Raw genomic sequence first — 17160 nt, forward strand, 5'->3', positions numbered from 1 at the left:
GGGAGGCTGTTCCTTTCCTTCCTCAGGTTTATTTCTTTGAGTTTATGAGAGAGGTGATATAAAATCCTTTGCTCACTAAGCTCAATAAGCAAAGTTTACACTCTTCCTGAACTTTCACAATGGTCAGTTGATGAGAGGTATGGCTCAAGTTCTTCTTGATTTACTATAAATGTGTATAGCACCATCTACTACACCAGCCCTAATGCAGCAGAAACGATATAGATATTAGTGAACAGAGGTCACAAGTCAGTCACACAATTGACTTAATTTACTGTTACTGAGTCAAGATCATGAAATGATTAGTGCAGTGCTGACGACACACAAAACCACTGTGGCTTCTTAACCATTTGAGCCGACAATTTATATAGTTCGAAGGAAAACAAATATGTCAAAATACTTTCCATAATGCCATAAACAAACATCCAAATGTCACAATCTAGCAACGAAAAGACTGTGTTACAGTCCCATTGATTTCCTGAATTCCTATACTACATACAAAACGCTTGAATGTGCATATCATTACCCCCAAATAAATGAAGACATATTTTAAGACTGGAAAGTGGAAACCCTCCACATTCTAAGGTTTTCAAAGTGAATATGATTTTTTCCCAATAACAAATCCATCATAACCAAGAGGTCCTAATTTTCAGGAGTGCTTATCTCTAGTAGCATTGCATCCCCTTTCCCTCAGGTGTAAGACAGGCAGTTCAACAGATGTGTGGCATTATAGCTCATCCACTCATCATCTCATCTCTGAGACCTTCCTTCTGAGAACCATGCGGTCATGGTCCAGGGAGCGACCCTCTCCTGGTGCAGATGTCGTCCTCCTGCATTGCCTTCCATTCCTCTCCACAGGATTTACTGGCCTTGGTGGACGTTAACAAGCCTCCACGCTGTTTTATTGGAATGCAGCAGCTCCACAGTGGGGGCCTTCTTCAGGGTAATTTACTGGCCGTGAAAATAACTTCAGTTGGTGGTGAGGTGGGCATGACATAGTGGGGGGCCAGGGTGTCCATGGTGGTTAAGGTTGGGGTGAAGGACCTGATCTTTATCACCACCATTCATCAGGAGTTCAGAGCTTGTGAGTGCCATTGGTTTTACTAGCTGATTTCTTCATTAACCACAAGTATCTCAGACAGTGCACTATGGTCTGATTAGTGGAGAGAGGCAAAGAAGGTCCACAACTGCCAATGAAGATCAGGAGATGAATTTGTTCTGCACATCCATGAACACAACATCTCTACACAGCCTCTGTCATATCCTGGTTTATAGGTCCCTTTCTTCTTCTTCTTCTTCTTCTTCTTCTTCTTCTTCTTCTTCTTCTTTTCTTCTTCTTATTATTAAATGTCCTGAGGCTGGAGGTGTCAGTGATCAGAATGTAAACAGGCTCTGGTGTGGTGAAGCGTGTGGTCAGAGGGGAGTCTCTCATTCATTCCGTCTCCAGACCAGAGGAGATAAAATAGAAAGCTTGCAGTGAACATGTCCTGCCCTGGGCACTCTGGAACTTTGGGGGGCTGCGGTGCGGTGGGCTCCAGTCCAATCCTCCCCACAGCGCGGGGAGGATTTTTTTTAGTTCCGCCACGCGCGCCCTCCACACTGTCTCCTCCGTGGCGGAGAGCGAGCGAGCAGGAATCCGCTGCGCTGTAAATCATAAACGACGATCCATCGTAACCCTGGTGTGTTTATTGTGCTTTTCTCCCCTTTTCTCCATGCGCTCATATATAACCACGCAAACTCCCGATGTCAAAATCTCTCTCAAATATGTATTTTCTGAACGTGTCAGGCCAGCCATTTTCTTTCTCAATAATCAGAGGATCATTAAAGGTCCTTATCCCAGGGTTGTTTGAGGCTTTCCTTTTAGTGGCTTAAGCTTTCTCTATTAATCAAAACAGGTGGAAAGCTCATAATGTGAGATAAATGAGGAAATGTTTGAGCCCTAGGGGTTCCAGCTTGCCTTGGGAAAGGGGACTGAGCAGTTCCATTCTGGCGAGATGAAGGAAAATGTTATGGAATAATTGTTAATGATTGTTTTTGTGGAAACACTGAGAAGTCGTTGTGAGTTGTGTTTTTTCCTACTAATTTCACCAAAGTCCCAAAGTTTGTTCTGGTTGCTAGGTGGCTTTCAGGAGATGGAATTGGGCTGGAGAGGAAAAGGCAGGGTTCCTCCTTTTGCACGCCAACGGTTTGTTGTCTTAGGGAACCCAATCAACCTACAGTAACTACGTCCTGAGCCAGATAGAAAATACACCAATCTAACCTGTGCATTTGAACCATCTGGTTCCAATCACTGTCAAATACAATTGAATACATTTCACATAGACTTACATCACGTTGATGTCTGCCATTTCTGTCACTTTCAGTTAGGTCAGAATTATCAACTTGTCTCCAGATAAGATATCACAGAACTGTCTGGCTTTTCACAATGACTTATTCAGATCTGACAGTTCCAATATGTGTTTCATTGTAACACTATGTGCTTCTGGCTTGTTATGTTGATTTTTCTGTCAGTTGTGAGTGATTGGGGACTAAGACAAACTTAAAGAGTCATTAAAGAAACTGCTCTTCGGTGAGAAGCCAAACCTAGAATGAAACAGTAAAATTGGCTTAAAGGCCTACCAGGGCTAGTTAATGATCTTTGTGGGGGTAATTTAAACTATAATGCAGTGTGTATACGACATATTAACTTTAAGGGTTTACTGTAATTTATGCAATTCCCTGAGATACGGACTGGAACCCCTTCTGAAGCTACTGGCTACTGTTTCCATTGTGATTTGAACGTGGACACTGAGGTTGTGGCCTGGAAGTTGCTGTGACCTTTAAGGTCATTGAAATGGTCTTGTCTACTTTGAATCATCTCCATCTGTTGATGGAATGGGCCAAGTCCACCATTTTGGGTTTGATACGTGTTGAGGAAATGTCACTCTTGAAGTTCAAAACATCTCATTACGGAGCCCAGACCCTGCCATTGTTACATCACAGCGTAATCTAACTTGGGCTTTGGTCTGTGTTTGTTATTGGGCCTCTTAGCTCATTCCATTTCCCACCCGCCTGTGAGGAAACCAGATATCACATCTCAAACTCACTATCCTGAAGAAATGAAGCTCAGTATCTTGGAAAATAAACCATCTGGCATAAAGAAAAGGGTTGTAAAAAGAGGGCGGGCCAATGATCCCCATCGCCTCACCAACCCCATGCACACACATTATATGCACACACAAACACGCACACGTGTACAGTCAGTGTTCATCACCCAAGACATCAGCATGACAGGGAGGATGTTATCTCTGCCTGTGGGTTTGGACCAGCAGGAGTGGGAGGAAGTCACGCCTGAGGGTTTGGGGTGTGTGGAGCGACCATGACCCCAGGCAAGTGCTGGTTCCCTGCCCAGAGTATATGACAGCCACCCTGGTTTTCGTCCATCTTCTCCAGGACTGGAAGACTTATGAAAGACTGTGTAATCCTCTGCCTGTGCAGGGTTCCATGCTCCAGGAGCCAACAGAACAGAGATCTGCTCCACACAGCACAGCAGCAGCAGGAAGAGAAGGAGTACGATTGATGAATCCCCAGGTTTTAACTTCTTGCAGCAGATGGAACCCTGGGATATTTACAGTTCTGTGGGGAAGGATGGGGGTCTGGTAGCCATCCTCATCGAGCCCTACTGATTCTATCCTACTGTTATTTATCCTCCTGGATTTCCCCCCAAATCCACTAAGTGGTTCCTTATTCGGAGAAAGGAATTGGTCACTGGGGTATGGGAGAAAGACATGTGGTGTCAGGGGGTGACTGAAATCAATTTAAAAGTACCGAAGATCCTTGGAGAAGCCCAAGCAGAACTTATTTGGACAAATAAATAAAAGTGGGAACAACTCCATTTCCTTATCACGGTGGTGATTGGGTCTGCTGTTTGTTTGTTTTACAACGTTCTGGAGATAAGTGGTTTTTAATGAGGAGGACGAGAAGCATCGCTGAAGTCTGCACATGTGAACTGAGCAGAGAGAAGTTTAACAATTGGATGCTACACGAGCTTCGCTGTATCTGAAGACATGTTTTACTGCTGAAATTAATTGAGTGTTGATACTGTGGTAGCACTATCATGCAACTGTATGGATCAGTCAAAGCCTTCAACCAGTCAAACATTTTTACTTTGACTTTTTGATCCAATTTGTTTGTGTAAAAGCAGCAGTTGTTGGAAAACTCCTTAGCTCTGACCCAAACTGCATGGTGAAAAAGATGTCCAGAAAATGAAAAGCCCCCTGCTGACTGTCTAAGATTCTAATGAGTATCAAGCCTTCATTCAGCCATAATAGAGCCAGTTGTCATTTGTTGTCTTTGTCTTTGAGTTAAAAAGGCCCTGTATCCACATAACAGCAGGGAGGATGGCATCAGCCAAAGGCCGTTAGCTCGGCTTCTACTGGGAATTTCACAATGCTGAGGTAATAGGGTAATTGCAATAACCAGCCATGCCATTGCACAGGGAAGTGTGTGCATGTGTGTGTGTGTGTGTGTGTGTGTGTGTGTGTGTGTGTGTGTGTTTGGGCAAGGGGTGGTAACATCCCAGTACTGGCTGTGTTGGGTGGCAGCACAGTGGGGGAGCTGGTGGAGGGTCTGAAGCTGAGCAGTGGAGCGCAGAGCGTGTCATTTCACTGGGCCATTAATCATTCCCAGACTCCCCAGCTCCAGCGCCGCGTAGGGGCTTCATGCGCTCACACTCATGCTAGGTGGTCCTGTCGCCGCCGTGGCAGCCCAGGCGGGCAGAGGGTGGCGGAGGTTAAACCCACGTAGGTTAAACACACAAACACACATCAGCTTCCCATGCCTATGTCAACAGATACACTCAAACAACACACACAGATAAACAAACTAATACACATTCATTCCATCACACACGGTTATCAACAGATATAAATATTGCATATTTGCTTGTTTTGACAGAAGTGGCAATCTCTTCCTTGGCTTCTCTTCAGACACTAGAAGATAATCACATCTAGCAACCAGTGAAACACACTATTGAATCCCTCTCAATCCTCCACATCCCCTGTTCTCTACTTTGGAATTAGAAGAGTGCAGATTTTCTTCTGGTGGACAGTTTATATACCAACACAGGATGGATACATAGTAGACAGACTCCCAGCTCTACCTGTGCTCCCTCTCCTCTGGTGCCCATTAAGAACCCTTATATATTTAAGCCTGTATTTATTTAAGCCCCCCCACCACCACTGTACCTCAGCATGGTTACCCCATAGAGATAATGAGGTCACAGATTAGCCACGTGTGCGACTGTTCCATTTAGTTGCCAGACCCACCTGTCTCCGTTTTCACTGTGAGATCTCTGACTTATACAGTCTCTACAATTTCCTCTTGGCTGGTGATACAGCACCTCAAGCATTCATAATGTGACCTGTGATATGTGTAATGCAACACTTGTCAGCGGTTATCACGTATTAGTAACACTAGACAATACATTAACTGTTTCAGTTCCTGAAGAGATGAGTGCCCACCAAGATTCACAGAGACTGGACCTGTATGTCCTCTGACACTGAAGCAGTGTGAAATGACCCCTCATGGTCATCTGACGTCAGAGTCAAGAGAAAATGAATCTTAAACCAAAGCTAACATTTCCTTCCAAATGTTGAGGGTCAACTCTCCAAACTGCCGTCCACAACATAGCTATAGAATATTTTCTCTATTGTCTTAAAAGCCAGAGTAAAGCCTTTTTGGCTCTACGTTCATGTCTGTCTTGAATTATGAGCTCAACAAAACAAAATCCCCCAAAACATGAAGCATTTGCCCAGAGGACACTGGATTCCACCAGAGCTTGGATTTTGAGATCCCAAAAATACACGTCTTTGTTTTTTAGTCTCCCTGTATACAGTGAAACCTCCCAGCTCACTACAGCCACACAGGCTGATGTGCCAAAAGGACTGTCCTGCAGGCCCACCATATGGAGATACACTGTAGTTTCCACTTCAGTTATGGAACAGAACTAGTTTGGGGATGTTTTGGAATGAGTAACAGCCCAAATGTACTGCTATTCATTACCTTGTTAGCATAGAGGTCCATCGTGTGGACTTTTAGAACTCCTGATATTGACTGCAGATTATTTTATTTTCTTTAGACTGCAAATTTGATATTCTTTTTTTATATGCAGTAATTGTCTCTACAAACGCGCAGACCATAATTTTTCCTTGAAAAATCCTAGAGGCCAAACAATGTACATATTTCCCTCCTGGCACTGTGCTCTATACCCATGGTTTCAGATGGACCTAATGATATGTTTTTAGTCCTGCTCAATCTAAGAGCAGTCTAACTGACCTTCTACTCCCAGTGGGGTGTTTAAAGGTGTCTGAGTTTTCATCTGTCTGTGAGAGACTCCCAATACTGACCTGGCTGCAACCCACCTGCTTCCAATTAACTATTCAAAAAGCTCTCCTGCTGCATGTATTTGTTTTCATTTTTGTGTTTTCTTTTGTTGGTTATTTTTCTCTTTCATTCAAAAAACATTTATTTTACAGAGATGTATTTTTAGGTCTGCATGGCACATTTCCTTTTGCTTGGTACCCATAATTGAATGGTGCATTCTTTCAGCCCATGAGACTGTCACGATCGTCGGGAACAGAGGAGGACCAAGGCGCAGCGTGGAATGCGAACATATTTATTATTATAAAGTATCACACGAACAAAACGAAAACGTGACGTCCCTGGTTACATACACAAACCAACACGGAACAAGAAACCACACTGAATGAATGCCTAACAGCTACGTAAGTATGACTCCCAATCAGAGACAACGAGCTACAGCCGTCTCTGATTGGGAGCCACCCTGGCCAACATAGATATACAACAACTAGAACAAACACAAATGAAAACTCACACCCTGGCTCAACATACTAGAGTCCCCAGAGCCAGGGCGTGACAGTACCCCCCCCTAAAGGCGCGGACTCCGACCGCGCCAACCAAATACCACAGGGGAGGGACCGGGTGGGCACTCCGCCTTGGCGGCGGATCCGGCTCCGGGCATGATCCCCACTCGCTCTCTAACCCCCCAAAGTACCCCTGGTCCGGTCTGGCCCTGCTGACCGGAGCTGGACTGCACACTGGTGGAGCGGATTGCTCTAGCTCCGGCGTGAAGCAGCTGACCCGTGCTGAACCAGGCACCAGTGGAACAGGCACGGGCTGTGCCGGACTGACGACGCACACCACTGACTTGGTGCGGGAGCAGGAACGGCCCGAGGCGGGCTGGCGAAACGCACCCCTGACTTGGTGCGGGGAGCAGGAACGGGCCGAGCCGGGCTGACGGGAGCGCACCACTGACTTGGTGCGGGAGCAGGAACGGGCCGAGCCGGGCTGACGGGCGCACCACTGACTTAGTGCGGGGAGCAGGAACGGGCCGAGCCGGGCTGACGGCGCACCACCGACTTGGTGCGGGGGAGCAGGAACAGGGCCGAGCCAGGCTGACGACGCGCACCATTGGCCTGGTGCGGGGAGCAGGAACAGGCCGGACCGTACTGGGGACACACACCACTGGTCCTACGCAGGGATCTGGAATGGGCCGGACCGGACTGGTAACACACCCCAGTACCTCTCGCCGTGCCTCTACACCTTCCATCCCCTCTTCGACCAGTGGCCCCCGTAACCTGGCAGCCTCCTCTGCCAACCCGCTGGGCCGCTCTGCCGCGGTCTCCTGCTGGCCCGTCGTCCACGGCGTTAGCCCCCCCCTAAACATTTTCTGGGCGTCTCTCCTACCCGTGGACCAGGTCTCCATGTCCCTCGCCAGCCTTTCGCCCTTCTGCTTCCATATCAAGCCCTTCTCTTCCTCACCCGGCTTGACCCAGTCGAGGAGGCGAAGGAGATCTGCTAGAGATCTCCCTGGCGATGGCTCCTGGACACGCTGCTTGGTCCAGTCTTGGTGGTTTCTTCTGTCACGATCGTCGGGAACAGAGGAGGACCAAGGCGCAGCGTGGAATGCGAACATATTTATTATTATAAAGTATCACACGAACAAAACGAAAACGTGACGTCCCTGGTTACATACACAAACCAACACGGAACAAGAAACCACACTGAATGAATGCCTAACGGCTACCTAAGTATGACTCCCAATCAGAGACAACGAGCTACAGCCGTCTCTGATTGGGAGCCACCCTGGCCAACATAGATATACAACAACTAGAACAAACACAAATGAAAACTCACACCCTGGCTCAACATACTAGAGTCCCCAGAGCCAGGGCGTGACAGTACCCCCCCCTAAAGGCGCGGACTCCGACCGCGCCAACCAAATACCACAGGGGAGGGACCGGGTGGGCACTCCGCCTTGGCGGCGGATCCGGCTCCGGGCATGATCCCCACTCGCTCTCTAACCCCCCAAAGTACCCCTGGTCCGGTCTGGCCCTGCTGACCGGAGCTGGACTGCACACTGGTGGAGCGGATTGCTCTAGCTCCGGCGTGAAGCAGCTGACCCGTGCTGAACCAGGCACCAGTGGAACAGGCACGGGCTGTGCCGGACTGACGACGCACACCACTGACTTGGTGCGGGGAGCAGGAACGGCCCGAGCCGGGCTGACGAAACGCACCCCTGACTTGGTGCGGAGAGCAGGAGCGGGCCGAACCGGGCTGACGAAACGCACCCCTGACTTGGTGCGGGGAGCAGGAACGGGCCGAGCCGGGCTGACGGCGCACCACTGACTTGGTGCGGGGAGCAGGAACGGGCCGAGCCGGGCTGACGGGCGCACCACTGACTTGGTGCGGGGAGCAGGAACGGGCCGAGCCGGGCTGACGGCGCACCACTGACTTGGTGCGGGGAGCAGGAACGGGCCGAGCCGGGCTGACGACGCGCACCATTGGCCTGGTGCGGGGAGCAGGAACAGGCCGGACCGTACTGGGGACACACACCACTGGTCCTACGCGGGGATCTGGAATGGGCCGGACCGGACTGGTAACACACCCCAGTACCTCTCGCCGTGCCTCTACACCTTCCATCCCCTCTTCGACCAGTGGCCCCCGTAACCTGGCGGCCTCCTCTGCCAACCCGCTGGGCCGCTCTGCCGCGGTCTCCTGCTGGCCCGTCGTCCACGGCGTTAGCCCCCCCCTAAAAAAAATCTGGGCGTCTCTCCTACCCGTGGACCAGGTCTCCATGTCCCTCGCCAGCCTTTCGCCCTTCTGCTTCCATGTCAAGCCCTTCTCTTCCTCACCCGGCTTGACCCAGTCGAGGAGGCGAAGGAGATCTGCTAGAGATCTCCCTGGCGATGGCTCCTGGACACGCTGCTTGGTCCAGTCTTGGTGGTTTCTTCTGTCACGATCGTCGGGAACAGAGGAGGACCAAGGCGCAGCGTGGAATGCGAACATATTTATTATTATAAAGTATCACACGAACAAAACGAAAACGTGACGTCCCTGGTTACATACACAAACCAACACGGAACAAGAAACCACACTGAATGAATGCCTAACGGCTACCTAAGTATGAATCCCAATCAGAGACAACGAGCTACAGCCGTCTCTGATTGGGAGCCACCCTGGCCAACATAGATATACAACAACTAGAACAAACACAAATGAAAACTCACACCCTGGCTCAACATACTAGAGTCCCCAGAGCCAGGGCGTGACAGAGACCTTTCTTTGCTAGCTGTGTTCACTAATAAATACAGTATTCTATGAAAACAAGTAACTATCCATAATAAACAAGTAACTCAATAAAGAGAAAGCATTTCAGTGGTTGTTTGCTCCAATATAATTTCACTTAATATGCTACATTCTTTAACTAACAAAATATTTGTTAAAACTGACTAAATAAAGGTTATTAACATAACAGAAATAACAATAATGTACAATTATTCAAAATAGGGATTAATAACTTGACAAATCAAAACCTACAAACATGTCACCAAATCCAGCTGGACTGGACCTAACCCCTGGCAGTAGATGATGGCTGCTTCGGGCCGAAGAGTTCCTCTACAAGAACATCTATGACATCATCTTTTCAATAAATTATTTTCCCTGTCACATGGGCTACAAAGGAAGCGGAATGAGACCCAGATGGTGGGCAGCCCCGGCCCCGACCCAGCCTGGCAGTCCATGGGAAGGCAGCAGGACTGGAGTCAGCAGAAACAATGTCAATGGTCCCAGTCAGCCACATGGAGAAAGAACAGTCCTGCAGAGAGACTCACTGAGCTGCTGCACACATAGAGAAGGCCTCGTCAACATGGGGTCCATCAGAGGTCTGGGGTTTGTTAGAGCCTATCTCCTCTTCACTTTTTACCAAACAGGTGGGATAGCCCAACCAGCGATATCACAGTTTAAACAAAGCTCTGTGTTCTATAACTGGGTCTTTTGACTGAAAAACTTCTGCAGTAGAACATGAACTTCTACTTTATAAATGCTCTCTCTAAACTGTTCCCTTTGAGACATAGTGAACGCAATCTAGTGGTCTTTCGGGGAGATTTAAGAGCTCACATAAAGATTCAGCACACTTTGACACTATTTTTAGTGTTGGTCTAACACAAGTACGTGCTGGACTGCCCGGGAGGTGAGCCAGTGGGCTATTGACATAATTACATCCCATTCAACATCACTGTATGTGGTAGACGTGTCAGTCCAAACCAAGAATGACTTCTGTTTATGTTCGATAGCTGTCACATACTTTCAACAGTGTACAAAACATGCTGATAACAATTAGAGAAAAAATATATATCTTATGAGAGAGTGTGGCTGTTTCATCGGTTTGTCAAAATGTGAATACAGGTGCATGACATTCATAATTTGTATCCTATTTCAATCTACATGTAAATTCACTTTTGTCCTCTCCTGTAATATGTACTATAAACCAGAGGGTTGGACAGTTTCTTTTCAATTGCTTTCTCTCTCTGGTTCTTTGTGACAGGCTCTTTGTTATGTTGATAGGCAATGCATTTAATTTAGGGGGGTTAGACACATGCAGAGATCTGTGTAAGGCAACAGGTCAAACATAACGGAGGTGCCAGTGGCAAGTGACTGATACTGCCCCTCTGCCAGAGAATCCCAGCTCAGAGAGAAAAGAAGGCCATGCTGAATTACCAGGCCTTGGCAGGAACTTTCCAACTCTCCCTCTACATCAGTGGGCCAAAAGCCTATAATGTACATTAAAGAGGAGAACATTAAATCAATAACTAGGCTTGGATGCACAAATGCTCCACAACTGTAAGAGCCTGGTAAGGTCTCAATTAAATAATAGTGTTGCATTTAACCTCTGTTCAATACAAAGTTGAAATTGAACAAGTGCAAAATTACACGTATGAGTGACTAAGGCTACCATTTTCAACTTGCCTCCAAAGCCACTTGGCAGGCAAGTCTTTCCCACAGTTTCCTTCACACCCCATCAGTCAACGAAGTGAGGAGAGTAGGTCTGACGCGAAAGGGTCAGTGCTACACTGTGCATGGGTGGAATAGAAAGCAGCTGGAATGAATTTAAGAGATGTGCCTCTTCTGGAAGAGAAAACCTGATGGTCAGAGGAGGAGCCAATTCTCAATTTCTCTCCTTCATTTATCTCTTCAATGATAAACCAATCACTTGCCTTTGGGGGTGTGGTGGTAACAGATGAAGCAGATCATGCAGATGTATTTTCTCATAGCATCTAAGATGCTAAATTAAAGGCAAATCCAATCATTAAGATTTTAATTTGGTTTAAATTAACTAACTTGCTTTGCATGCAACATCATTGGATGGGAATGCAATGGGAGGGTAAAAATTCATTTACACAAAATATGATGGCCTCCCTGCATGCAAAGCAATGGGAAATGGACATTGTTTTACATCCCCAGTGCAGCACTTGTAGTGTAGCCAACTACTCTCCCATATCCACATCTCTCTCTGTCTCGCCACTTCACTCTCTCTCCACCTCTGTCTGTTTCTCCATCTCTCTCTGTCTCTCCATCTCTCTGTCTGTTTCTCCATCTCTCTCTGTCTCTCCACCTCTCTGTCTGTTTCTCCATCTCTCTCTGTCTCTCCATCTCTCTGTCTGTTTCTCCATCTCTCTCTGTCTCTCCACCTCTCTGTCTGTTTCTCCATCTCTCTCTGTCTCTCCATCTCTCTGTCTGTTTCTCCATCTCTCTCTGTCTCTCCACCTCTCTGTCTGTTTCTCCATCTCTCTCTGTTTCTCCATCTCTCTCTGTCTCATCATCTCTCTCTGTCTTTCTATCTCTCTCTGTCTTTCCATCTCTCTCTCTGTCTTTCCACATCTCTCTCCGTCTCTCCACTTCTCTCTCTGTCTTTCCATCTCTCTCTCCGTCTCTCCACTTCTCTCTCTGTCTTTCAATCTCTCTCTCTCTGTCTCTCCACCACTCTCTGTCTCTCCACTGCTCTCTCTCTCTTTCTGATAGTACTCTAAGTCAGGGGCCAACCAGAATCCCAGAAAGATCATTAGCAGCAGCCATTCTGAGCCCCTTTAGCCAGACCACTGAGTTGGGCTGTAGCCCAGTGAATAACAGCCTCCCCTCGCCCAATACACACAACGAGGTGTCAGGCCACCCTTATTATTCCCTTCCCTTCCCTTGGACTGCATGCTTATTCTGGCTGTTCTGACGCTTTATCTGATGACATAGAAAGTGAGGTGGTGAAAGGGGCCTCATGCTGACAGCATGATGGATGCCACAAGTGACAACCTTTTGTTTCAGCAAAACACACTGACATGCCAGCCCTGCACAGGCAAAATGTAGAGGGCAAGGGGAACAACTTGTTCACTTGTTCTGTGTCATTGAACAAACCATGGCAGTGTCAGAACTTGTTTATTTTCCAGGTTTTGGTTCACTGTAGATGAGGTTTGTTCAGTGTGGTACTGTTTATACAAGCATCCAGATCTGTTGAAAAATAGGCATCACAGCAAATATACTCTACTGATGGAATTAAACTTAGTTCTGGTTTCAAAGTACCTAATGTTTTGTCCCTCTCTGAATAGTTGACTTGGCCCGAAGTGGCAGTTTATTCTCTACGTGCCAAAAATGTCAATAAAACCACCTTAATTGCCCATCCAATCTGATAAAAGCACCTGCTTATGGAAACACAACATGCCTCTGCAGTCTATCTCTACAGCTGCAATGTTTCCTTCCTTTTGAACTGCTACTACAGTCGGAAACTCTGCTCAAAATGCAATTAAGTACTTGGGCACCCGCACTTCCTTTGGAGAAATAACTTCCTGCCTTTTCTTTCAGGGATTTTTTTCTGAGATAAATATAAAATCAGAGGCCAATATAAAGCATTTAGACTAAACAGTAAGCATGTGTTTCTCATGTCTTCCAAAATGGATAGTATCCCAAAATTACATGTTTATAAATGTATTTATATTTTACATGTTTTTTTTATGGGGGGAATTTCCATTTGTTTATATCAATATCTAACTATTTTACTCTCCAATGACTGATGTGGTTACATACTTCAAACAAACATATATTATGTGTTGTTCTAAACAGTACAAACATGTCATTGGCATGGTTGGTGTCAACATGAGATGAAATACTATTCAATTAATGAATTGAAAATGTTTCATTATTTTTAAAGGAGGATGAAGTTCATGATTTATGTAAAGTTTTTATATCTTAATTGAGTGATTTGAAATGGAAATTAAGCCAAGGTTTAGTCAAAAGTTGATTAATATTACAGTCCATTTTGATATGAGTGTAATATAGTCTATCATAAAACAACGTAAAAAAAAAAAAAGGTAATTAGGCCAACACATTGTGGTTTTATTTTTCATAAAAATCTGTATTTTGGTTTTGATTTACGTTTTGCATAAATCATTGCAATGTGTAGCTAATCAGCGTTTGGTTTTATGTGGATACTTGTTAGTAAATTCAATTCCATACAGGGTGATAAAAACAAAGTTTGGAACAAGGACCAGGCCTCACTTTATTAAATTCAAATCATTCAATTAAATTATTTTCAACAAAATCATTTTTTTACATTAACACAATAAGTTGGTTATAGGCTACAACATTTGATATAAATTATGCTGACTTTTTCAAATTGGTTGATATATGTTAATTAATTCCCATCCTCCCAATTACTGTGGTTTCCCATTTTGATTCGTTATCAAATAGGGCATATTTGAACAGGGTAACTAATTTACTGGTGTAAACAAGGAGAATGTGCTTATTATAGGCCATTACGAATGCATGGTGCATTAGTTTTATTTGACACAATTCAACGATTTAAATCAAACTAATTAGCCAAAAACAATCGGTGGTTTACAAAGCCTAATTCATATTGGATCAATGTGAGATGCTTAAATTGAATTTGAATTTAAGAAAAATAATAATTAACAAATCAGGTCTGCGTTAGGCTATGCGTAAAATGCGTTTTTCTAGGCATAATAAGAAACATGCGCACTCACACAAAATACTTTCGATCATTATAAGTCTTGTAATTTAGAAAGTACATCTCGAAAAAATACGTTATAACACAAAGCTTTTGATTATAAAGGTAAATAGTTGACTCACCAACACATTCGTTTGCCTCTCTTGCGGTTGCGCGCTGCCAAGGACGGTCATAATGGAAAGGTTTGCACCTGTCACACTCCGGCCCTGCGGTGTTGTGCTTGCACTCGCATACCAGGTTTCCTTCCCTATCTTTTACGCACTTTGAAGCGTGGCCGTTGCACTTGCACCGCCCGCCAACCTGCAGGTCTGATACCGCGTAAAAGTAAGAATCTCTAGCCAGCTCCGAGTCGTCCTCGTTCTCATCTCCAAACGTGTGCAGTCGGCTGAACGTCACCTTGATGTCGGTGGCTGTCACCCAGTCCTGCAGCACGGGAGAGTTGTCGAAGTCGTGCGCCGAGGGTCTGCCATCCAAGGTGCTGAACGCAATGAGCCCACCTGTCAGCGGGTGCATGTCCGTGTGAGAGTCCGTGCAAATCGCCTCTTGTTCGTTCTGCTTGGTAATTGCCGCCTTATTCTGCTTGTTAAACATCTTCTTACACTGGGTAGAGTAGAATTGGAAAGGAACCCAGGATTTGCCATAGTCCATGGACTTAAAGATAGCCATAGATTCGGGTCGGGGTGAACAGAACTGCAAGCTCACATAGGTGACCTCAAATTTTTTACCCAAGGACAAAGTGAGAGTGACGTTCTGAGGATACTGGACATAGTTTTCTGACTGCCAGCAGGTGAGGTTATGAGGGTTGTTGAGATCAGTTAAATACGCGGGTGGATGAGTCTTCTTTGTGTCCCCTGCATCGCAGGTGTGGCAATCCCTAGTCCTCTCCTCTTCCTTCTCGGTCACGACGCAGTACCTTGAGGCCGGGGTTCCACAGGTGCTGGAGACGCGCACGTCCTTCCCGAAAGCGGAGTTCACGAAATCGGGGATGCACCTCCGGGGGTTGCCGTTCTCATCATAGCATGGGTCTGGAGGGGACGACTGGGCAGCAAACATACTCATCCCATAACCTCCAAGAGCCCCCTTAACCAGCAGAGAAATGGCCACCAAAGTGACCCAAACCTCTAAAATCCTTATCATTGTAATCCGTGCTCTTTAGTGTCTCTTGCGCTGAAATGTAGTCGTAGAAAAAGAGAGACATATTTAAAATGTTTGTTACATAGATTTAGAGGAACTCTATCATATCATGCATTATAAAATGAATAGCCTATAAATATATATATTTTACCAATTATATATAAATGCTATTTAGCCTACATCTGAAATTATCCATGATGAAGACAAACAAGCAGAATACTATTCACACATGTTACTATTAAATCAATAGCCTATGTACATTTCTGTGTTTTGTTCTCCACACATAAACAGATGAAATACAAACAGTCATGCACATGTACGTGAATGAAATCATCTTACGAGACAAAGAAAACTCCACAGAGGACACTACCTCGGAATAACTGTTCAGCCTGGAAGAGAAGTGTTGTAAAACGTAAGAATTTAGAGGGCAGCCTACTCTCTTTTTACGCACGAAAATATACCGCTAGTTTGGCTTTTTCTGGGTTTCTAGACATACATTGGAAGGACCAGCTCGCTATTAGCTTCCCTGTCCTGTCTTCCGCTCAGTCACACCTCTGTCTACCTCTGTCTCTTGTCTGTCCCATTCCCTCTCTGACGCTTTCACTGTTTGAACAGAAAAGTGAGACCCTGTTATCCAGCAGAGTTTGAGGTCATATGGAGATGCTCGCAGAGCTAAAAGACAGAACAACGACATCCACTGGTGTGTGTCAATAAATTATCAAATATACCTCGACTCAAATGTATTTGAAATATGTTTGTATTCACCTTATTACATCATATTATTAAAGCAACCATGATAATTAGGATGTTTTTCCTCTTATTTGAATTATTGCAAGATCACACAGCTGGCAGGTCCAATAGCAAAATATGACAAATTGTGGCCAACATTCTAGATAACTTCAGTGTTCTTCTCAAGTTACCACCTGTGCCACAACAGGATAGCAGATGCAGGTATAACTGATAAATAATCATTTAAAAAAACGTTTAACTTGAATTTCACAAAAGTGCCAACCCAACAGGTTTAATCTCAGCCTTAACTGTATTATTGAAGTACTTTAGTAGGATACGTTGTGATCAGATTTGCCTCAAATTTAGATAGAAGTCCCACCAAGCTTCAGTAAGTTACAAGCAAGCAGCGACATCGTGCGGTGGCGGGAAGTAGTGTCACGAGAAAGGAATTCAAAGTAATCTATCCTTGAGACATTCCTGCTGACTGTGCCCGCCTTTGTTGGCTACTCTGAAGCTCAGTAAACGCTTGATTGGGAAAATGGAAAAGAATGGGCCAAAAGCAAACCAAGGTCACATCCCTTTAACTGTTTGACACATTTTCCCATATTGAAAAAGTATCATTTTGTGTGGCAATTTTTTTCAGACATAAAAAAATGTAAGGTACACTCAGCGAAATGATGTTGCCACAAGCAGCACCGCAGATATGGCTAGAAGGGATACAACTTTTGTCAAATTAACATTTTAGCTAACGTTACCCTTTTCCAAATCTTAACCTAATTATCCTAACCTGATACGTTAATTCTCCTAACCTTCTGCGTAAATTCTCCTAACCTGCTATGAAAAGTCAAATCTGACAAAAAAGGTATCCCATCTAGTTAAAACCTAGATATTGAGAGGAGCGAGATGCAATTCTACCCTCTCACACGGTCAGCGCATGTGCATGGGTTCGC

The 17160-nt window shown here is 45.4% G+C and overlaps 1 protein-coding gene across 2 annotated transcripts in view; it reads right to left on the reverse strand.

Moving 5' to 3' along the window:
• LOC121551235 (netrin-1) overlaps positions 1-16088 on the reverse strand; it is a 52733-nt gene extending 36645 nt beyond the window's left edge. The window contains exons 1-2 of one of the 2 annotated variants that reach the window (XM_041863795.2): positions 15852-16088; positions 14470-15514 (exon numbers count right to left, since the gene is read on the reverse strand). In XM_041863795.2, the coding sequence (XP_041719729.1) occupies positions 14470-15484 (1015 nt within the window). In that variant the 5' untranslated portion in view covers positions 15485-15514; positions 15852-16088. Of the gene's footprint in view, positions 1-14469; positions 15515-15820 lie in introns of both variants that reach the window. The other variant, XM_041863794.2, reaches the window with a different exon arrangement.
• Positions 16089-17160: the final 1072 nt, after the last annotated feature.

This window comes from Coregonus clupeaformis, unplaced genomic scaffold, assembly GCF_020615455.1.
Source record: "Coregonus clupeaformis isolate EN_2021a unplaced genomic scaffold, ASM2061545v1 scaf0010, whole genome shotgun sequence".
Taxonomy (NCBI): Eukaryota; Metazoa; Chordata; class Actinopteri; order Salmoniformes; family Salmonidae; genus Coregonus; species Coregonus clupeaformis.